The sequence below is a fragment of the Dendrobates tinctorius genome, unplaced genomic scaffold (genome assembly GCF_039654945.1).
Source record: "Dendrobates tinctorius isolate UK_male_01 unplaced genomic scaffold, ASM3965494v1 ptg000003l, whole genome shotgun sequence".
Taxonomy (NCBI): domain Eukaryota; kingdom Metazoa; phylum Chordata; class Amphibia; order Anura; family Dendrobatidae; genus Dendrobates; species Dendrobates tinctorius.
Window position 1 is genome coordinate 16,508,887 of NW_027361671.1, and position 24,909 is coordinate 16,533,795.

Here is a 24,909-nt window from a genome sequence, read left to right on the forward strand (position 1 = left end):
ACCCAACAGGTGACTTGACACAAGCCAGATCACCAGACCTCGCGACTTGCTCTTAAGATCTGACAGACTAATGCAAAATAAGACAATCAAGAAAATGGGATTGCAGGATTGCTGTCAGGGCCACACGTGGGTGATCAGCATGGATTTGCATGGGATGTCACATGCCTTACACCGAGTCAGTCGCCTGCAGACTAATCCCTGTTTTATTATGTCCTGTAAACTGGACATGAAGACTCAGCTAATTAATGCACTATAGAGAGACCCTGCATCTACACAGCAGCCGTGTGCCAAAATTGTTAGCACTAGCCATGATATTTGCATTTAAGAAGGAAAATACTCTGAAAGAGTTAATATATTTTTGTGGGTTTCCTCCGGGCACTTCTAGGTTAATTGGCTTTGAATCCTAGGAAATTAACCCTGTTGTGTAAATGCCTTAGGAGGAAATTACATTCAAAGCTCCACTAGGGATAAGGAGTGATCTGAATGAACAAAAATGAATCTATTCTGTACAGAGAGACTGCATTATCTATCTATCTATCTATTTATCTATCTATCTAAGTATCTATCTATTTATATATCTATCATTTTACCATTCATTGCTTTTTTACCAATATTAACAAAATTTTGATTTGTTGAAGAACGAGTCGAAAAAAAGGATTCATTACTGGGATGAGTGGACCTGTGGAAATTCGCGTTCTGGTACACAAACCCAACTTTAGTTCAAATTTGACTCGAGTACCAGAACTGTACCCGAACAGTTGAACCAAAATCCAAATTTCATTGAAAACAATGGAGACCCAAAATTGGATCTAGAAAAAATTCTCTCTATCGCCCTCTCTTCTTCTCGTTCTCTCCCTCTCTCCTTCTCTTCCTTTCTCACCTTCTCTCCTTGTCTTCCTCTCACTTTCACCTTCTCCCTCTCTCCTTATCTTCCTTTTTCTCTCTCTCACACTATCCTCCTCGATCTCTCACACCCTCTTCCTCTCTCTCTATCTCCATCTCTTCTTCTATTCCTCTCTCACACTCCTCTTCTTCTCTCTCCCTCTCTCCTTCCTCTCTTTCACACTCTCTTCTTCTTCTCTCTCTCTCTCTCACACACACTCTTCCTCTCTCTATCTCCCTCTCTACATCTATTCCTCTCTCACACTCCTTCTCTTTCTCTCTCTCACACTCTCCTCCTCTCTCTCACACACCCTCTTCCTCTCTATCTCCATCTCTTCTTCTATTCCTCTCTCACACTCCTTCTCTTCTTCTCTCTCCCTCTCTCCTCCCTTTCTCTCACACTCTGCTCCTCTCACACACACTCTTCCTCTCTTTCTATCTCCCTCTCTACATCTATTCCTCTCTCACACTCCTTCTCTTTCTCTCTCTCACACTCTCCTCCTCTCTCTCACACACCCTCTTCCTCTCTATCTCCATCTCTTCTTCTATTCCTCTCTCACACTCCTTCTCTTCTTCTCTCTCCCTCTCTCCTCCCTTTCTCTCACACTCTGCTCCTCTCACACACACTCTTCCTCTCTTTCTATCTCCCTCTCTCCATCTATTCCTCTCTCATACTCCTTCTCTTCCTCTCTCTCACACTCTCCTCCTCTCTCTCACACCCTCTTCCTCTCTATCTCCATCTCTTCTTCTATTCCTCTCTCACACTCCTTCTCTTCCTCTCTCTCACACTCTCCTCCTCTCTCTCTCACACCCTCTTCCTCTCTATCTCCATCTCTTCTTCTATTCCTCTCTCACACTCCTTCTCTTCTTCTCTCTCCCTCTCTCCTTCTTCTCTCTCACACACTGCTCCTCTCACAGACACTCTTCCTCTCTTTCTATCTCCCTCTCTCCATCTATTCCTTTCTCACACTCCTTCTCTTCCTCTATCTCCCTCTCTCCTTCTCTTCTTCTCTCTCTCTCTCTATATCTCGCTCTGCAACTGACTTTGCCCAGAGCTCCAAACTTAGCAATGGACTTCTGGGGAGAGTGCACGTTCAGTGTTTAGCGCCGAACATTAACTGTCCGGTACGAACCCTGAACTTTAAAGTTCTGGTTCGCTCATCTCTAATATTCACATGGTTGATTGCATTGAAGATATTTCTGTGACTGTTCAACTCATGTCTGACTATATCCTAAGGCTGCGTATGATGTCTATTTGTTTCTAACAATGGATTGCCTGTGATTTTGATGAAAGGTCTCACTTTAATGTCTCATTTGGACAAATGTATAATCGGGCTGTGTGAGTTCTGTGTGCACACACAACAGAAAGCACACAGCCAGATTATGGCCAGTGTGCCAGTGCATTTGGCCGATTTTGCAAGTGGATCAGTTATTTGTATGGAAAATAATGGCAGCATGCACTACTTTAGTTTGTTTCAGATACCAGAATAATGCATGCAGTATAAAGGCAGCTCTGGCACCTCTCTGCAATGCAGATGACCACACAGAGCCAGTCATGTCCACAATGTGCGAATGTGACTGGCCCAATTTCCAAAAGGGCCACATTACAAGCACATCTTGGAAAATCTCAAACCTGAAGGCAGTCATATATGACTTAAGGCCCTGTCACACACAGCAATCTCGCTAGCAAGATCGCTCATTTTGTGATGCCACAGCGATCTCACCAGCGAGATCGCTGTGTGTGACGGGGATCGCCGGGTATCCTTGATCGTGCACTATTGTGCACGGCCGGTTTTTGATCGCTGGTCTCCCGCTGGCCAGCATGCATCGCTGCGTGTGGCAGCGGGAGCCAACGATCAGCGACACTCCCAGCACTCTAAGCAGGCACTGGGAGCTGGTCTCTAAGGTAAATATCGGGTTACTAAGTGGCACGCGTCACTTAGTTACCCGATGTGTACCTTAGAAACCTGTGTGCTCGCAGCTCCCGGCACGCAGGTTTCTATGGTACACATGGGGTAACTAAGTAATGCGCGCCACTTAGTAACCCAATATTTACCTTAGAGACCAGAGTCCTCGCTGGTGCTGATCGCTGGTGAAGCTGCCTGTTTGGCAGCTCACCAGCGATCATGTAGCAATGCACCAGCGATCCTGACGCGATGCACCAGCGATCCTGACAAGGTCGTATCGTTGTCGGGATCGCTGGTGCATCGTTTAGTGTAACAGGGCCTTTAGAAACCATTATTTAGTTCCTCACAGGATACACTATATATTATTAGACAATCACAGTTGTGGATTTGCACTGTATAGCCTTTGTAGTCTTGCTAGTGATATGTGTGATTGTGTGATAATTTTGCATATTGTGAGTTGTATTAGAAAAGGTCCATTTAGACAAGCCAATAATTAGGAGCAAACGTTTATCAGGTTAAAGATTGGCAATCACCTGGTGAATGAGCAAAAAATTCATTCATTGAGTGATTTTATCATTCATGTCAGTATTAAAACTATGGTTCTTGGAAGCGCACCATCCACTGTAAACAGGAGATGTGCTGCTGATAATGAGAATATTCTATACAGCAATCAAATTAACAATGTTTTTTTATCCACATGATACTATGGACGACAGTGCCGTAACTATAAACTTCGGGGCCCCGGGGCAAAACTTCATAGTGGGGCCCCTCAACATTTCAATCACTAGAGGTTGTGTGGAACGTGGTGACGCCTGCTACGCATTGTTGTATACAACACACAGGCTTCACCACGTTCCGCAAGACCTTTAATAGATTTTGCTTATGATGCAAGTTTTGGAAGTTAAATATTCAGTGAATATGTTTGGAAATTAATAAGGTGAATAATAATTCCAAATATTGCACACTTTTCAGATATCTTTATATGTTTATTAAATATTAAGTAGTTTTAAACAGTATATATTTACAGTATATTTAGGGTATGTGCACACAGAGTTTTTTGGCTCTGCGGATTTTGTAGTGAAAACCGCAGATAAATCCGCAGGACTTATCAGCGGTTTTGCCTTCGGTTTTGCCCTGCGGTTTTACACCTCATAATGGATGAGGTGTGAAACCGCAGCGTTTCTGCACAAAAGAATTGACATGCTGCGGATTGTAAACCGCAGCAAAACCGCGAGGAAAAATCCGCAGTATGTGCACAGCTTTTTTTATTTCCATAGGAAATAAAGGTACTGTACAACACAGCAGAATCTGCTGCGTTTCCGCAGAGCCAAAAACAGTACGGAAACGCAGCAGAATTCACAGCGTGTGCACACACCCTTAAACTTTGTTCACTTAAACATGACATTGCTTAAACATTACCAATTTGTTCAGTTTTAAACAGCTACTTAAACGTTTGTTTCCTAACTTTCAGAGAAGCGAATTCATCAATTACTTTGTCAAAGTTGATCTGTTGAGCTCGATCATTCTCAATTGAAAGTAAACCTAAGCTGCTGAGTCTTTCTTGAGCCATAGTACTTCTTAAGTAGTTTTTTAGGAGTTTAAGCTTAGAGAAGGATGGTCTCCTGTCCTTTTTTAGGGTCAAGTTGGGTTTCATGAAACTCGACGTTCTCAAAAGTCGAGTCGAACGAAATCGGCCGACTATCGTGAAAAGTCGAAGGTCCGACTGAAACACGAAACCCAATGCAAGTCAATGGGGAGGCAAAGTCGGCAGGGAGTGGAGGACAGTAAACACACCTACATGCCGGACCGCTTTTTTAAAGTGTACAAAAACTCTCTCTCTCTCCCCCCGGACGCTGCACATGTCATCTCGTTGCCCACAGTGTACGTCCTTGCTCAGTGGCTGAAAAACGTCATGTGCAAGCATTCAGGGAAATCTGACTTTGGCGCTCGGGTCGGCGACCAATTGGCCGACCTTACGCTATGGTCGGGTTTCGCTCGGCGAAACCCGACTTTAGTGAAAGTCGGCGACTTTTGAATTTGACCGACCTGTTTCGCTCAACTCTACTCAAGACGTATCTATCCATTATTAATAGCAAACAATACATACAATGGAATGGGCTAGTCGATGATATAACAATCAAATCTGCAATCACAACTAGGAATGGATCTTCAGGTAGCAAGTTCAGAAATTATCTTGGTTTTGTCTAGACTTTTAACCTTCTCCCATCTGTAATTTCCAGTAGGACCCATTTTCAAAAAGAAAAACATTTTCATTAAGGAAAAGCAAATAAATTCACAGGACCCTAGTCTAGCGACCACATCAGTTTTCTGTGTAGTTGGAGCCTAAGAATCAATTCCTACCTGATGGCATTTACAGCTCCTCTTTTGATTAGTCAGACTGGTCAACGTCCTGCATGTGTCATGCAACAATGATGATGTTGTTACACCAGGCCGGCCAATAAAAGAGAAGCCGTGGATGCCATCAGATTGGAGATTGTTTGAAGGGCTCCTATCCAACAACCATGGAATACTGACCTGGCCGCTGGACCAGGGTCTTGAAAATTGATTAATTCATATCTCATTGTCATACTTTTATCAGGTTTTCAAGACGTAAGCGGTATTGTGAAAAAGATACATCTGCTCATGTTTGCTGTTTCGTTATTGTATGGACTGTGCGCAATTTATGCCTTTATTATTATTCGTGGAAAAAATAGCTCCATCGTCACCAAGGAATACTTTGGAGGTGAGCTAAAAATGCTCTAATTGAAACTTTAAAATTGCATCTGTTGAAGCTGCTGTATCATATTGATGTCATCCTTACGGTCAGCCGAAGCATAAACGAGTCACGATTTTAATACTAATGGTCTATCCTGAGAATAGGTCATGAAGATCCGATTGGTGAGGGTTCAAAGCTGGCACCATCAATATCAAAATCCTGGAAACCCCATTAAGGATTAAAGGGTCATATACCTTGAAGGTGATGACATAAGTGCACATTCAAATACAGTGACGAGCAAAGGATATCAGTCATATACAGTATTGGACCTAAACATGGTAGGCTGAAGGAACAGTAAGCTGTTTGGCACCTTATCCGTGTATTCCCTTTCTCTTTCCCAGCAGTTTTTCTAATAATAATCTCAGATGTGCTCCAAATGATGTGCGTTGGACCTGACTGTACAACATTGTGTAGACTGCACATGGAGTGAATGTTTTCCTTTTTCTGTCTGGGTGGTCTCAGGAGCACAGTATGAGCGAGGCAATGCTGCCACCTGCACATCTACACTACGGCTTTCTACAGAAAGCAGAATACATGGAAAACTTTAGAAAGACAGGAGGCTTCTTTGCTGCAGATAATGTATCAAAGGAACTGTGCTACTGTTTTACAGGAAAAGCAAAAATAAAAATAGCTTTCTCTATGGTAATTAGTGATGAGCGAATTTGATTGAGTCCCTGCTAATTTGGCAAGCTTTAGCGTGACAACACATGCATGGAGAGCCTGTTTGTTGGGGTCTCCATGCATGTGTTGTGACTGTGACACAGCTGCGACACATGCAGCTGCAGTGCCGAACTGCTGATCAGCCGGAGCGCTCCAGGGATCCGGGTTCCCCCTGTACCTTATTCGGTAAGCGCTATAGCTTCATAAATAAGCAGGGACCCAATCAAATTCGCTCATCTCTAGTTATGACCCATGACATGGACAGATGGACTCCATTGTTTGCTGTTATTATGGATGTAGATGAAAACATGTGACTATTAAGGCCTTAAACTTTTTCGTTGTTTCTCTGTTTTTTAAGAAAATGGATAAATGCCGATGGTTAAGACTCATTTCCAAGGGCAAATAATATCCCTATAATGAGTATCAATTGATTACTTAGCAACTCGATTGGCTCTTTTTTGCATCCATTTACAAGGAACTATCATGTAAAATAAGTGTGGAGCTATGATTATGTATTCCCAGTTTTATTATTGTTGGCAGCACATAGCTGTTTACACGGGATGATGTTCTGCCAGCAACAATATTTCTTATATCTACACAATGGATATAATCAGTTGACACTCGCATGTCGTTTCATAGGTGAACATGTTTACACATCATTGAAAATGAACAACCATATGAACAGATCTTTGCTATGTAATCTGACAGAAGCATAAAATAGGGGCAGACACCCTCATTCCAGTGATGTATCAGTTTTTGGGCTGCTTGCTGTCATTTTGATATAATCACACTTTTATTTGATGCAGATCTAGCAGTTCTCTGAATGCTGATTTCTGTATAACGCCAACCACACCACTGATTGACAGGTTTCTTTGTATACTGTGCGTAGGCAGAAAGTTGCCAATCAATGGTGGGGGCGTCGTTACCTTTACTCCTCCTGCTCTATGTAACTGGAATTAGGGTGACATATTCTCTTTAAAAAAAGATAAAACACATGTGTAGGGGTACAGAGTGTGATTGATTTTTTTAATGAAATTGAGACAAACCTGAGTGAGTGTAACTAGGGTACATGATAGCCATCTTCTGGATACTTCATACTTTCCCGCTCTTCTTGGAACATCTAAATGGTTATCAGATGCCTAAAGGACTGCAATCGCCGCCTAAGCCTCACAAAAACCAGTGCACATTTTGGGAGCGGGACATGGGGTAGAAAAGGGGCATGGAAGGGGCAGAGAGGATGTGGCTTGGGAAAAGGGGTTGTGATTAGAGTTGAGCGAAACGGGTCAAAAAATTTCAAAAGTCGCCGACTTTTGTCAAAGTCGGGTTTCATGAAACGAAACCCGACCCTAGGATGAGGTCGGCCACGAGGTCGGCGACTTACGCGCCAAAGTTGCGTTTCAAAAGTTTGTTTTGCGCTCTTTTACAGCCAATCAGGATCCACGGACACTGTGGGCAACGTGATGACATAGGCAGGGGTCACCACCATCTTTCAGAAGGGCATGCAAGTGATTGGCTTGCTTTGGTGGGCATCACAGGGGGTATAAAAGGGCGTGCACGCCGACCGCCATCTTACTTCTGCCGATCTCAGTATAGGGAGAGGTTGCTGCTGATTCTGTAGGGAGAGCGTTAGGCAGGGAAAAAGACAAAAAAACTGCTTCTGCTGCTAGCGATTTGGCCTGCACAACACACAAGTCACTGTGTGTGCAGTGCAAGGAGAGGCTATATTGTGGTGTATCAGTGGTGTTGGTTGTTGGGCTGCCTTTTAAGGCTTCCTGACAGGCTGGCATTGCTGTTTACCCACTGCTCCGCAAACTGCTTTTTTAAAAGCAATCCCAATTTTTTTTTTTTTTGTCCTGCTGAGAAGAAAAAAAAACTGCTTCTGCTGCTAGCAATTTGGACTGCACAACACACAAGTCACTGTGTGTGCAGTGCAAGGGGAGGCTATATTGTGGTGTATCAGTGGTGTTGGTTGTTGGGCTGCCTTTTAAGGCTTCCTGACAGGCTGGCATTGCTGTTTACCCACTGCTCCGCAAACTGCTTTTTTAAAAGCAATCCAATCTCCCTTATCCTGTAGTCACTTTGGTCACAGCTGTGCCATCGAGCCTGTCACATAGCGCTCAGATATTCATTGGGCCTCACACAATCCACAAGTGTCCAGTGTCCAAAAGTGTGTGCAGAGATTCAAAATCTCCCTTATCCTGTAGTCACTTTGGTCACAGCTGTGCCATCGAGCCTGTCACATAGCGCTCAGATATTCATTGGGCCTCACACAATCCACAAGTGTCCAGTGTCCAAAAGTGTGTGCAGAGATTCAAAATCTCCCTTATCCTCTCGTCACTTTGGTCACAGCTGTGCCATCGAGCCTGTCACATAGCGCTCAGATATTCATTGGGCCTCACACAATCCACAAGTGTCCAGTGTCCAAAAGTGTGTGCAGAGATTCAAAATCTCCCTTATCCTCTCGTCACTTTGGTCACAGCTGTGCCATCGAGCCTGTCACATAGCGCTCAGATATTCATTGGGCCTCACACAATCCACAAGTGTCCAGTGTCCAAAAGTGTGTGCAGAGATTCAAAATCTCCCTTATCCTCTCGTCACTTTGGTCACAGCTGTGCCATCGAGACTGTCACATAGCGCTCAGATATTCATTGGGCCTCACACAATCCACAAGTGTCCAGTGTCCAAAAGTGTGTGCAGAGATTCAAAATCTCCCTTATCCTGTAGTCACTTTGGTCACAGCTGTGCCATCGAGCCTGTCACATAGCGCTCAGATATTCATTGGGCCTCACACAATCCACAAGTGTCCAGTGTCCAAAAGTGTGTGTGTGCAGAGATTCAAAATCTCCCTTATCCTCTCGTCACTTTGGTCACAGCTGTGCCATCGAGCCTGTCACATAGCGCTCAGATATTCATTGGGCCTCACACAATCCACAAGTGTCCAGTGTCCAAAAGTGTGTGCAGAGATTCAAAATCTCCCTTATCCTGTAGTCACTTTGGTCACAGCTGTGCCATCGAGCCTGTCACATAGCGCTCAGATATTCATTGGGCCTCACACAATCCACAAGTGTCCAGTGTCCAAAAGTGTGTGCAGAGATTCAAAATCTCCCTTATCCGCTCGTCACTTTGGTCACAGCTGTGCCATCGAGCCTGTCACATAGCGCTCAGATATTCATTGGGCCTCACACAATCCACAAGTGTCCAGTGTCCAAAAGTGTGTGCAGAGATTCAAAATCTCCCTTATCCTCTCGTCACTTTGGTCACAGCTGTGCCATCGAGCCTGTCACATAGCGCTCAGATATTCATTGGGCCTCACACAATCCAAAAGTGTCCAGTGTCCAAAAGTGTGTGCAGAGATTCAAAATCTCCCTTATCCTCTCGTCACTTTGGTCACAGCTGTGCCATCGAGCCTGTCACATAGCGCTCAGATATTCATTGGGCCTCACACAATCCACAAGTGTCCAGTGTCCAAAAGTGTGTGCAGAGATTCAAAATCTCCCTTATCCTCTCTTCACTTTGGTCACAGCTGTGCCATCGAGCCTGTCACATAGCGCTCAGATATTCATTGGGCCTCACACAATCCACAAGTGTCCAGTGTCCAAAAGTGTGTGCAGAGATTCAAAATCTCCCTTATCTTCTCGTCACTTTGGTCACAGCTGTGCCATCGAGACTGTCACATAGCGCTCAGATATTCATTGGGCCTCACACAATCCACAAGTGTCCAGTGTCCAAAAGTGTGTGCAGAGATTCAAAATCTCCCTTATCCTCTCGTCACTTTGGTCACAGCTGTGCCATCGAGACTGTCACATAGCGCTCAGATATTCATTGGGCCTCACACAATCCACAAGTGTCCAGTGTCCAAAAGTGTGTGCAGAGATTCAAAATCTCCCTTATCCTCTCGTCACTTTGGTCACAGCTGTGCCATCGAGCCTGTCACATAGCGCTCAGATATTCATTGGGCCTCACACAATCCACAAGTGTCCAGTGTCCAAAAGTGTGTGCAGAGATTCAAAATCTCCCTTATCCTCTCATCACTTTGGTCACAGCTGTGCCATCGAGCCTGTCACATAGCGCTCAGATATTCATTGGGCCTCACACAATCCACAAGTGTCCAGTGTCCAAAAGTGTGTGCAGAGATTCAAAATCTCCCTTATCCTCTCGTCACTTTGGTCACAGCTGTGCCATCGAGCCTGTCACATAGCGCTCAGATATTCATTGGGCTTCACACAATCCACAAGTGTCCAGTGTCCAAAAGTGTGTGCAGAGATTCAAAATCTCCCTTATCCTCTCGTCACTTTGGTCACAGCTGTGCCATCGAGCCTGTCACGTAGCGTTCAGATATTCATTGGGCCTCACACAATCCACAAGTGTCCAGTGTCCAAAAGTGTGCGCAGAGATTCAAAATCTCCCTTATCCTCTCGTCACTTTGGTCACAGCTGTGCCATCGAGCCTGTCACATAGCACTCAGATATTCATTGGGCCTCACACAATCCACAATTGTCCAGTGTCCAAAAGTGTGTGCAGAGATTCAAAATCTCCCTTATCCTCTCGTCACTTTGGTCACAGCTGTGCCATCGAGCCTGTCACATAGCGCTCAGATATTCATTGGGCCTCATACAATCCACAAGTGTCCAGTGTCCAAAAGTGTGTGCAGAGATTCAAAATCTCCCTTATCCTCTCGTCACTTTGGTCACAGCTGTGCCATCGAGCCTGTCACATAGCGCTCAGATATTCATTGGGCCTCACACAATCCACAAGTGTCCAGTGTCCAAAAGTGTGTGCAGAGATTCAAAATCTCCCTTATCCTCTCGTCACTTTGGTCACAGCTGTGCCATCGAGCCTGTCACATAGCGCTCAGATATTCATTGGGCCTCACACAATCCACAAGTGTCCAGTGTCCAAAAGTGTGTGCAGAGATTCAAAATCTCCCTTATCCTCTCGTCACTTTGGTCACAGCTGTGCCATCGAGCCTGTCACATAGCGCTCAGATATTCATTAGGCCTCACACAATCCACAAGTGTCCAGTGTCCAAAAGTGTGTGCAGAGATTCAAAATCTCCCTTATCCTCTCGTCACTTTGGTCACAGCTGTGCCATCGAGCCTGTCACATAGCGCTCAGATATTCATTGGGCCTCACACAATCCACAAGTGTCCAGTGTCCAAAAGTGTGTGCAGAGATTCAAAATCTCCCTTATCCTCTCGTCACTTTGGTCACAGCTGTGCCATCGAGCCTGTCACATAGCGCTCAGATATTCATTGGGCCTCACACAATCCACAAGTGTCCAGTGTCCAAAAGTGTGTGCAGAGATTCAAAATCTCCCTTATCCTCTCGTCACTTTGGTCACAGCTATGCCATCGAGCCTGTCACATAGCGCTCAGATATTCATTGGGCCTCACACAATCCACAAGTGTCCAGTGTCCAAAAGTGTGTGCAGAGATTCAAAATCTCCCTTATCCTCTCGTCACTTTGGTCACAGCTGTGCCATCGAGCCTGTCACATAGCGCTCAGATATTCATTGGGCCTCACACAATCCAAAAGTGTCCAGTGTCCACAAGTGTCTGCAGAAATTCAAAATCTCCCCTGTCCTATAGACACCTTGTACCTTGTTTTACATTACTATATAGTTTGTTGGATTTTGTCTACATTTCTACCAAAAATGAGGAAGGCTGGTGGAAGAGGCCGTGGAATTGGGCGGGGGTTGGCAGCTGGTAATGATGGTGTTGTTGGTGGATCTGATGGTAGTGGCAAGAGCAAAATAGGACCGAATGCAGGAGGTGTTGAGCCTGCGTCATCGTCTGGCTTCATAAGGCCTCGAACGCTTAGTTTTCTAGGAGTTGGCAAACCGCTTTTAAAGCCAGAGCATCAGGAAAAAGTTTTGTCTTACATTGCTGACTCAGTCTCCAGCTCTATCGCCTCCTCTTCTTCAGTTGTAAAAAGTAAAAGCACTGAGTCATCATTGGAGGCTCATGTTCATGAACCACACCTTTCCTTGTGTCCTTCATCCCAACCAAGATTGAAGGATGACGCAGGCCATACTACTGATTACTCCATGGAGCTGTTTTCACATACCATGCCTGGATTATCAAGTGAAATGGTGAATTACCCAGGCCAAGATGAATCTGACATGGAGTGCACTGATGCACAGCCGCTGATGGATGATTCTGCTGGTACATTCACTCAGAGCACTACATTGTCCTCGCAGTGTACAGAGCCAGATTCTGACCCTGATGAGACTCAGGTGCCCCTTCCCGCACACTATACCACCATACACGGTGACACAGAGGAAGGTGCACATGACATAGAAGAGGAGGTGATGGATGACCCAGTTGTTGACCCAGATTGGCATCCATTGGGGGAAGAGGGTGCTGCTTCCAATAGCTCAGATGAGGAGCATCCACAGCAGACATCGACATCGCATCAGCTGTTATCTGGCAGGCCCGTAGCACTCCAAAGACAGGTTCCAAACATCAAAAGAGTTGCTGGACAGCTTGTCCAGAGGGTCAAAAGATCACAGCGTGCTAGGCCGCAAAATGTCTGCCAAAGTAGGAAGAGTGCAGTGTGGCACTTTTTTGAACAAAATCCTCATGATCAGGCCAAGGTTATTTGTAAGAAGTGCGCAAAGACCTTTAGCCGAGGGAAAAATCTGAAAAATTTGAATACCAGTTGCATGCTTAGACATTTAACCAGCATGCACTTGCAAGCGTGGACACAACACCAAACCTCAAGTGCCACATGTGCAACTTATCACAACGAAGGTAGTCAGCAACGCTACATTGTTGCCCCCACTGTAAGCCCATCGGTTATCACAGCAGCAAATGTTGAGGTGTCGTTGCAAGGCCACAGCAGTCAGGGAATCCCACTGTTATATCAACGAAAGACTGATTCTAGGCCATCAGAAAGAACACCAACTCCATCACCATCATCAGTCCGCCCTGTCCACCGCTACTTCCACCAGACGCAGCTCTCAAGTCCAGCTCACCCTCCCAGACACTATGAGTAGGTCAAGAAAGTACTCAGTCTCTCATCCGCGTACACTGGGTTTGAACGCCCACATTGCCAAACTAATCTCGTTTGAGATGATGCCCTTTCGGTTGGTGGAAAGCACAGCTTTCCGCGAAATCATGGCCTATGCAGTACCACGCTATGACCTACCCAGTCGCCACTTCTTCTCTCGCAAAGCCATCCCAGCCCTCCACCATCATGTGAAAGACCGCATTGTCCATGCACTCAAGCAGTCAGTGAGCGGAAAGGTGCACCTCACAACTGATGCATGGTCCAGTCGGCATGGCCAGGGCCGTTACGTGTCCATCACTGCGCACTGGGTTAATGTGGTGGATGCAGGGTCCACAGGGGACAGCGGTGGTGGGACAGTGCTGCCTAGCTCACGGTATAGGAAACAGTTGGCTGTAGGCGTTCGACCCTCCTCCTCCTCCTCCAGAAGCGAAAGCTCGTCCACAGAGCGCAGTCGTACGAGCACTCCATCTGCAGCTGCCACTGTTGCACACGATGTGTCCCCCTATCGAGCAGCTAGTGGAAAGCGTCAGCAGGCTGTGTTGCAGATGATGTGTTTGGGCAACAGACACACCGCCAAGGTGCTGGCCGAGTACTTGAAGCGACAAACTGAGTCATGGCTGGGCAGTGTACATCTTGAGGCAGGCAAGGTAGTTAGTGATAACGGCCGTAATTTTGTGGCAGCCATAGCCCTTTCAAAACTCAGCCACATACCTTGCTTGGCTCACACCTTGAAACCTGGTGGTGCAGTGCTTCCTCAAAAGTTATCCGGAGTTAACAGCCCTGCTCCAGAAGGTGCGAAGACTGTGAGCGCACATCCGCCGGTCGCCTGTACACTCCGTTCGTATGCAGAAGCTGCAGCGATTGCTGCACCTTCCCAACCACCGCCTCATTATCGACATTGCAACAAGGTGGAACTCCACCCTGCACATGGTGGAGCAGCTGTGCGAGCAGAGGCAGGCCATAATGCATTTGTGGGAGGATACACGGCCAGGCACTTTGAGAGCAGACATGGAGTTGACAGGTGTGCAGTGGTCGAAGCTGAAAGACCTCTGTAAAGTCCTTCAGTGTTTTGAGGAATGCACACGGCTGGTAAGCGCAGACGACGCCATCCTAAGCATGAGCATCCCACTTATGTGTCTGCTCATGCAAACTTTGACGCACCTTAAGGAGCAGGCGTCTGCAGCCAATGTTGATGAGGAGGAAGAGGAGGAGGGAATCCTTGATGACATTCAGCCATTGTCTGCTCAGGGACCTCTCCTGGACGAGGTGGAGGAAGAAGAGGAGGAGGAGGATGATGATGGGGATGATTACTTAGGAGAGGAGGATGCATCTCGTGGGGCAAGTGAAAATGTTGGCGTGGCAAGGTCTGGTACAGGGTTTGTGCGTGACTGGAGGGATGTGGATTTGCCAGAAAGTGCTCCTCCACCCAGCACTCGCAGTGCATCATTGACACCGGGAACATTGGCCCACATGTCAGATTATGCCTTGCAGATCCTAAAAAGGGACCCCCGCATTGCCAAAATGATGAACGATGACGACTATTGGTTGGCCAGCATCCTGGATCCACGCTATAAAGGCAAATTACAAAACATCATGCCACAGGAGAACCTTGACCTAATATTGGCTAATAAACAAGCAACTCTGGTAAATCGGTTGCTTGAGGCATTCCCAGCACACAGCAGCGGTGATGGTTCTCACACGAGCCGTACGGGCCGGGGGCAGCTTGGCAGAGGTGTTCGTGGTGCACACAGCAGAAGTGGCGTTTTCATGACAATGTTGTGGACTGATTTTTCAAATACAGCTCACACAACTGGTAATACTGCATCGATGGAAAGTGACAGGAGACAGCAGTTGTCAACTATGGTTACAAACTATTTTTCCTCCCATATCGATGTTCTCCCACACAGGTCATTCCCCTTTGACTATTGGGCCGCTAAACTGGACACCTGGCCTGAATTGGCCCAATATGCCTTACAGGAGCTCGCTTGCCCAGCTGCAAGTGTGCTATCGGAAAGAGTCTTCAGTGCAGCTGGATCAATCCTGACAGAAAAAAGGACCCGTCTGTCAACCCAAAATGTGGATGATCTAACCTTCATTAAAATGAACCATGCATGGGTTTCCGAGGATTTTGTCCCACCTTCCCCTGATGACACATAGGGTGACAGAAAAATGGCTTGCTTTGGTCCACCTCTTCCTGGGACTTCACCTATTTCGCCTTTTGCATCAGCTGAATGTCCAACATCAACATATGCCACTTTCTAAAACTCCCTAACTGTGCTGCCTCCCCCCCCATGGCCGGGGTCACCACCTAGCGCACGACATCGTGCGAGTGCCGTTGCCCTGGACAGGTGGGTAGGCCGACTCTTGGGCGCGGGCACTGGCACAGGGTTCCTCATAGTGCAATCAAGTGTCTCTGACGGTGGTGGTGCACACCCGCCGTCAGACACACCGCTGTACTATGAGGGGCCCAGTGCCAGTACCGACGCCCACGAGTGGGCCCCCCTTGCTTGGGCAGGGCCCCAGCATTTGCAATCTTTACCTCTCCCTGCTCCTCCGCTGTGTAATCTGGGCCGTCAAATCCATACTGTGCCTGACACCGTCTGAGCCTGCCTCCTGAGACATATATTTTGAATGTGTACGCTATCCATACATGTTATCCGGGGATACGGTACCCTTTCTAACCTTTGTGCAATCACGTGCAATCCATACTGGGCCTGACACCGTCTGAGCCTGCCTCCTGAAACATATATTTTGAATGTGTACGCTATCCATACATGTTATCTGGGGATACGGTACCCTTTCTAACCTTTGTGCAATCACGTGCAATCCATACTGGGCCTAACACCGTCTGAGCCTGCCTCCTGAGACATATATTTTGAATGTGTACGCTATCCATACATGTTATCCGGGGATACGGTACCCTTTCTAACCTTTGTGCAATCACGTGCAATCCATACTGGGCCTGACACCGTCTGAGCCTGCCTCCTGATGTATAGACATATATTTTGAATGTGTACGCTATCCATACATGTTATCTGGGGATACGGTACCCTTTCTAACCTTTGTGCAATCACGTGCAATCCATACTGGGCATAACACCGTCTGAGCCTGCCTCCTGAGACATATATTTTGAATGTGTACGCTATCCATACATGTTATCCGGGGATACGGTACCCTTTCTAACCTTTGTGCAATCACGTGCAATCCATACTGGGCCTGACACCGTCTGAGCCTGCCTCCTGAGACATATATTTTGAATGTGTACGCTATCCATACATGTTATCTGGGGATACGGTACCCTTTCTAACCTTTGTGCAATCCATACTGGGCCTGACACCGTCTGAGCCTGCCTCCTGATGTATAGACATATATTTTGAATGTGTACGCTATTCATACATGTTATCTGGGGATACGGTACCCTTTCTAACCTTTGTGCAATCACGTGCAATCCATACTGGGCCTAACACCGTCTGAGCCTGCCTCCTGAGACATATATTTTGAATGTGTACGCTATCCATACATGTTATCCGGGGATACGGTACCCTTTCTAACCTTTGTGCAATCACGTGCAATCCATACTGGGCCTGACACCGTCTGAGCCTGCCTCCTGAGACATATATTTTGAATGTGTACGCTATCCATACATGTTATCTGGGGATACGGTACCCTTTCTAACCTTTGTGCAATCCATACTGGGCCTGACACCGTCTGAGCCTGCCTCCTGATGTATAGACATATATTTTGAATGTGTACGCTATCCATACATGTTATCTGGGGATACGGTACCCTTTCTAACCTTTGTGCAATCACGTGCAATCCATACTGGGCCTAACACCGTCTGAGCCTGCCTCCTGAGACATATATTTTGAATGTGTACGCTATCCATACATGTTATCCGGGGATACGGTACCCTTTCTAACCTTTGTGCAATCACGTGCAATCCATACTGGGCCTGACACCGTCTGAGCCTGCCTCCTGAGACATATATTTTGAATGTGTACGCTATCCATACATGTTATCTGGGGATACGGTACCCTTTCTAACCTTTGTGCAATCACGTGCAATCCATACTGGGCCTAACACCGTCTGAGCCTGCCTCCTGATGTATAGACATATATTTTGAATGTGTACGCTATCCATACATGTTATCTGGGGATACGGTACCCTTTCTCACCTTTGTGCAATCACGTGCAATCCATACTGGGCGTGAGAACGGCTGGCGAGCTGTTAAGCAAGCTACAGCACCTGTGGTTTGCACACGTAAGTTTTTAATTTTTTCAGGAATGACGGTTAGGCCTAATTCCGGAACTGCGGTTGACCTGCACTTACTGGGAAATCATCGTTCGCGGGTAATAATTGTAATCAGTGATCCCCATCACTAACGTTGTTCAGCGGGTTATCTGCACCCGTAAGCGACAAACGCTGGCCTTTTCAGTGTAGCGCACATGCAGCCACGGACATGTAAGGGCATGACACACCAGTTATTGGCCAATCTCATGTGCCAGAGCCTCACGTGTCCCTCTAGTAAGCCGGACTCGGACCGCGGGGCATGACGGAGTCTCGTTTGTTAACGGAATTAAGCTTGCAATGTGTGCATCTGTTCTGTAGCTGGCATGGTTGAGGTTTCCCAGGTGGAGTCGAATTTAACCATAGGCTCCACTCCTGGTGGTGCCCTTCTGGACATTCCTTTAAGGTTCAGCTTTGCAACCATACTGCCCACGTAAAACAAACACTTTGCCTTCATGAACACTGTTTGGAGGGTCATGACTCGTGGGAATAACGCCGCCCAATCAGTTAACCTGCTAGAGAGATCCTTTGTTGCTCCCAAGCATGACATCACACTCCCTAGGAAGAAGGTAATGCCACTGTGGCGACCGTACTCCTGGGGGCGACACAAGTGCACTGATGCCCAGCCACTGCTCGATGAATCTGCTGGTACATTGACCCAGACCACTACATTCCCCTCGCACGCTACACGACCTGAATCTGACCCTGATGAAACTCAGGTTACCCTTCCCATATACAGTTCCATCTTACACGGTGACAAAGAGGAAGCTGCAGATGAAAGTGCAGGTTCGGCCCATCCGCCATCAGACACACCACCGTACTATCATGGGCCCTGTGCCAGTGCCGTCGCCAACGAGTGGGCCCCCCCTGCTTGCCCAGGATCACAGCACTTGCAAAGTTGAAATACTGTGCAGTGAGATGGAAGATGGGGACGACGAGGAATCCAGAGAAGTACAGGGATTCCCTAGCGAGGAGACTTATTTGATTGTTTTCAATGTTGGGACAGCAATTTTTGGGGAGCACTATACTCTGGAGAATGATAGATGGGGCCCACCATACACTGGAACATTCCAAAGGTGGACATCAGACACTGGAGCAGCATTTACAGGGCCCATTATACACTAGAGCATTAGAAATGGGGCCCATTATGTTTGGAGCATTATTTGGGCCCATAAGACAGTGGAGCTTCATCCATGGGGACCAACATATACTGTAGCATTATATGGAGCTCATCATATACTGTTTCAAACATTATATGGGACCAATGATTCTGTATGGAGAAATAGATGGGCCTCGTCATGAGATGTAAAAAGTGAGGTATTTTTCATTGTACTATACCGCTATTTCTCTGCCGTATCGGAGCATGATGAGTTGTGGTATGTGTTAAAGGGGCGCTCTTTCGCCCAGGGCACATGAAAACCTGCAGCCAGCCCTCCCCCCCACAACTTTAGCCAAATAACCCCCTATTTTTCAGTGCGTAACTTGTATTATGAAGTTAATTAAGGTTGACAAGCTTAAGTAAGAAGAATTGATGCTTTTGGCATTCAAATGGGCACTGTAGGTGTGTTTCCTGTCCTCCTCTCACTGCTGACTTTTATTCCCCATTGACTTACATTGGGTTTCGTGTTTCGGGACGACCCCGACTTTTCCCTATAATCGGACGATCTTGCTCGACCCGACTTTTGGAAAAGTCGGGTTTCACGAAACAAAACGCGACCCTAAAAAACCAAAAGTCGCTCAACTCTAGTTGTGATGTGTGACACGTTTTTGTTGATAACACTTCAGTAATGGCCTCAGTAAAAGTTGGCCATGTTGAGTTACTTGACTGTGGCTTACATAGTCTCTAACCTCAACAGGGGCTTCTAATTCCCAAACGAGACAACACATAATCTTACTGTGATCTTACCTCTACAATGTCTGAATTTGTTCGACTTTCATGCGGCTCGTTGTATTCTGTATATTTCAACAAAACTTTATCCATATCCGTGCTAGCATACTGGAAGAGTTTGTTAGTGCTGTTGAAGATGATAAGAGCTATCTCACAGTCGCATAGTACACTCAGCTCGTAAGCCTTCTTCATTAAACCAAACTTTCTCTTTGTAAATGTCACCTGGAAAAAAAAAAATACGATTATTAAAAATAAGACTACATTAATGAGGACATTAGCATATTACACCTTTCACATGAGAAAGCAGCTGTCATCGCAGCTAGTCATGATGCGAACAGAGAATAAATCAATATTCGATTTAAATGTTATATGTATTTTGTATTTCTCCATGATTTCTCACTAATAAACAAGGTAGAACCCATATTGTGTATGGCGTTAACAAGATGGCCACTATCCGGCTCAGTTTAACATCAATGAATTTGCATAGTACATAACTTGTTGGTGACAGAACTCTTTTTTTTTCTTATTAGGGCAAATGATTTGCACTGAGACACCAGACCCAAATAATGGTGCTTGTAGTAATTGCATTGTTTTCCAGATGATGACCTTCCATAGATAAAAATGATGTAATTCTGACTTATGCAATGGTATTCTATCAGTAGTACATAATTATGGCATTACAACAGATGAATTCAATAGCTATAGGGTCTTGTTATAGCTCCATCGGCTAAATCATCTATGCTTCTGTATAAGTCATATGTAGGAGGTTATAAAATAATGTTGGCCTAAAAGCAGACTTCCAAATCCCACCCCACCTTAGGAATAGGACCAAAGCATTCGATCTCAATAACTAGCACACATCTGAAAAGACCAGTCTGTTTTGCTGATTGCTTTGACTGTCTATTCGCATGTTCATGTTTCAATGTCAGTGTCACCACCTTTCCTCATAAGAGTCTCATTCATTAATGATATAAGACTTATGTCTGAGCTGGTTCTATTAGTTGGGGTGGAACTTTGAAAATCTCTGATTACTTATGTGTACACTAGTACAGAGAAGGCCAGAGGAAAGGAGCAGCAAGATCACGAAGAAGACCTGGCTGTGGAGCAAGTGCCATGAATACCGATGGCGGCTATATCTGTAATTGGGATATCGAGGCATCTAAAATTGTGTTCGTTCATAGATGCCTAGTAGATCATCCAACTAAGTAAATTCCATTGTGAAAGCATGGCCCACCTCTATTCTAAGAGAACATTTCAGTCATGGTAACCCTAAGATCAGTCATGAAAAAAACATCATTCATGACAACACCAACATCAGTCATGTCAACATCAGTCATGAGAACTTCTCATTTCAGACATTTAAAGTTTAATGTTAATTCTCAATTACATTTTTGATTTTCCACCACAAACTCATGTCTTCTACTTTCTTCGTTACATAATTGCTTGACAAAATGGTTGTCTTATCTAAGGACGCCTACAATGTCAATACAATTGGGATTACAAATTGCTATAAAAGCAAGTTACTTATTTTGACGAAGAACGTATCAAATTAACACACTGTCAATATGATTCATGATCAACACTAACACCCATTTGGGGCATGACGTGACAAGCAAGCATTTTTTTTTTTACACTTTTAGCATTCATGCTAAATTAATATTGCAGTCTGACACATTATTACAAAGTTAAAGGTGTATTGTGCCAAAAAAGAAAGTTTTGTTTAAAATGTGTCATGGATATGTGTATTCAACACAAAAATAAGTAGATAATAAAACACAACATATAATAATACCCCTGTATATGTTCTACATATATCTATGGTTGTATTAGCTGTAGGCCAACTAGCCAGCTGCCAAAGGCACGATAATCAATGTGAATATTCATTACATACATAATATAGGTATTTAGACCACTGGTGGACACAGATGGAAAAGGGTCCCTGTGAAAGGTCCTATGGGCCATTTGCAGTCCAGTTGCTCATCATATTGTACAATTCCACATGTTTTGAGGGTGTAAATGGGCCCACTTGCCCAATGGGCCACTGGTTGCACCAAATGATATGTCTGACCCTGATTTATAGAGGATAAACATAGACAGTGCAGTCATAAGAGGCACCAAATCTACCAATTGACAGTTTAATAGATTTGGTACATTTTAGCCTAAGTTAAACTCTGTTGGCTTTTTTCCGCCACCTCTTGAGTGGTATGCTTTACTCCAGTATTATACATCTAAAACTGGTGCATTTTGTGACTCGACAACATCACATCCTCTTCTCTAGAATTTCTTAAGCGTCTGGGAAGGCAAAAGCATCCTTACTCTTTTGCTTCAATTGGCTCCAAAAATTTTGGTGCAACTATTTTCAGAATTCTGGCGTGAAAACAATAGTAAATCTGGGCAAGTGTTTGTAATTTGAGTTGTCGTGATGCCTTAAAATACCATTAAGTGTACAATATTGAAGCTGTAATTAGTCACCCCTATTAATATGCAATAGTCATGTCATTACAAGGTACTAATTAATGTATTATTATCAGCTATGAGCCAACATTCTGTTGTCGGAGAGCAGAAAATACTGTTCTCTGTGTAGCAACACTTACGGAATATGAAAAAAAAGCAAAAAATAAAAAAACACAGGCATACTATAGAGATCTGATATTATATTAAAATCTATGAGTGACATTCAATCCCTAATAAAATCACTGAGTTGTTTCAGTGCCAGGAAAGCCAACATGTTCTTCTGGTACACAACAGATCCTTAAATATGTATAATATTTATTGGAAGGAATCCGAAACTAAGAATATCTTTCTATTTGAATTCTGTGTTCGGAACACGTTGTTATGGTGATTGGTTAGTGACATGGCTGGGAGGATGCAGACGGGCACAAGGTGTTCTTTTAATACCAAGAAAATTGGAATATAATTGCCAGTTTGGGATAAAAGACAGGAGGAAATTTTTTGAGCAGCAAATTTTCAACAAAAAAAGTCTGATTTCAAATCTTTTTTTTTCTATTACATTTGAGTCAGTTACAGATCCATTTACAGTCATACATTAATATGGAGAACCAGTGAGACTTTTGGTAAGGTGCCTGATGCAACTTGTAATATTTCCTTCTACTGCAGCCCGCTGGATAAGGTATTTAGCATATGTTTAAACAGTAATGAAACGTCAGATTCCAAATTTTCCAGTTTAGACCTCGTTTTTTTATGGTTACATTCCAGATGTAAACTGATACCAACTGCCACCCCAGTGGACGTTTCAATGCCAGCTGGTAATGCCATAGGATTATGTAAGCACTTTAAACCCAGTCAGCAGGTCTGTAACCACTCAGGAGTGACTCCCACATGCCTTCACTCTGTGCGTTTATCCCTCTCAGCTTAAGGAGCTTTCACGCTCATTACTAAAACTACAAAGTAAATATTTTGTTAGAAATATATCACAAGTGGCACAATGCGCACATAAACACTAAAGCGAAATAGGAAACGAAGCTGCGTGCAACATTTCTCCTTTTTTTGGAAATGTTAGATATGATGACGAGCAATATTGCTCTCTTCTTACGTCTATTTTAGAAAACTTAAGTGAAATGTGAGCAATTACACATCTGCTGGTAGTAGCTTGGTGCACAGCGTGTTCACATGCACTAGTACCACTGGCGGACACAGGCAGAAGAGGCCCGTGTGTAAGCACCACATATGGGCCCTTTACAGCCCAAACTCCTCATAATCTACACCTGCTTGGAGGGGGATTTTTGTCTTCCTGACCTCTTGCACCCCTGTGCGGTCGCACAGTTTACCCCATTGACATGTCTGCCTCTGACTTGTACCTTTTATAAATGAATCACTATACTTGCTTTATTAAATATTTTGTGTTTTTCAGCAGTGTCTTTATAAGAAATTACTATAATAGCGGTAACTTTGATCACATTGCTCATAGTAAAAAAGTTGTTAAACTAAATGAGCTTAATATACTAAATATAGTTATGTGTACAAAGGCAAAAATTATACATTTTAATTTTGCACATCATACTTTATATAAATTAATATATATATATATATATATATATATACATACATACATACAGTGGCCGAACTTATAGTTATTCCCGTGTGTGTGTGTGTCTATATATATATATATATATATACTGTATATATATACAGTATATAAATAGCAAAAAACAGGGAAACAGCAGACGACATAAAAAAAGGTGAACTTTAATGACCAATGGCGTGGCAATATTTCGGATGTTAAATCCTTTTTCTTGTTACAGATACATACATATATATATATATATATATATATATATATATAAGCAGCATTGCCTAAGTGGGTGAAAATTCCCCCAAGGATACTGCCAAAGATTTGAATCAAAGGCATAAAAATCCAAAGAAGGTCTCAATACATCCAAAATAGTGAAAAAAATAAGGATCCTCTATTCATCAACATTACTTATTCGCTAGTTTGGGTGTGCTGTCTCCTTTTTAGATTTGTATAACTATATACAGCTCTAGCAAAAATTAAGAGACCACTGCACAGTTTTATAAAAATCAGCTTCTCTACATGTCTGACAGCCATTCTATTCCCGTGTCAGTTGAATTCCAACCAGAGTACACCTCATTCTACTTAATGTGCTTCTGATTAGGTGATCACCTGAACCAAATCTTGTTTAACTCAGGAAAGTATAAAAAAACCCTGCTGTTGATGTTCACAATCCTCTTGCAATAGGACAAGCTGGATGGCAGAAAAAAGTGCTAGTAATATCCCAAAAGTAATAGGAATTAAAAAATAACTTTTAACTATGCCAATGGAGTTGAAAAGAAAAATCTTGAGTGTGGAATAGAAGGGCTCAATTCTGACTTTACTAACAGAGGGATAAAGTGAGAGTCATGTTGCCGCCATCCTTAAAATTTCTAAGAAGGCAGTCCATTACAAAAAGGTCAGGCAGCAGACATTGGGGACAACAAAGCTACAGACCAGCAGAGGGTGAAAACGACTCTCCACTGACCGGGATGACCGTCATCTTATTCAAATGTCACTCAGCAACCACAGGATGACATCAAGTGACCTACAAAAGGAATGGCAAATGGCAGCTGGGGTGAAGTGCACGGCAAGAACAGTTCGTAACAGGCTCCTAGAGGCAGAGCTCAAGTCATGTAAAGGTAGAAAAAAGCCTTACATCAATAAGGAGCAAAGGAGAGCCAGGCTGAAGTTTGCCAAAGACCATAAGGATTGGATCATAGAGGACTGGAGTAAGGTAATCTCTGATGAGTCTAATTTTCAGCTTTGCCCAACATCTTGTTGTCTAATGGTTAGACGGAGACCTGGAGAGGCGTACAAGCCACAGTGTCTTGCACCCACTGTGAAATTTGGTGGAGGATCGGTGATGATCTGGGGATGCTTCAGCAAGGCTGGAATTGGACAGGTTAATCTTTGTGAAGGACGTATGAATCAAGCCGCATACAAGGTTATCCTGGAAAAACAGTTGATTCCTTCGGCTCAGGCAATG

The 24,909-nt window shown here is 44.5% G+C and overlaps 1 protein-coding gene across 14 annotated transcripts in view; it reads right to left on the bottom strand.

Annotated features, from left to right (window-relative positions):
• Positions 1-24,909, bottom strand: part of MEF2C (myocyte enhancer factor 2C) — a 351,699-nt gene that overhangs the window by 118,149 nt on the left and 208,641 nt on the right. For all 14 annotated transcript variants that reach the window (XM_073586067.1, XM_073585844.1, XM_073585924.1 and 11 more), the window contains one exon: positions 19,430-19,633. In XM_073586067.1, coding sequence (XP_073442168.1) covers positions 19,430-19,633 — 204 coding nt within the window. The remainder of the gene's footprint in view (positions 1-19,429; positions 19,634-24,909) is intronic.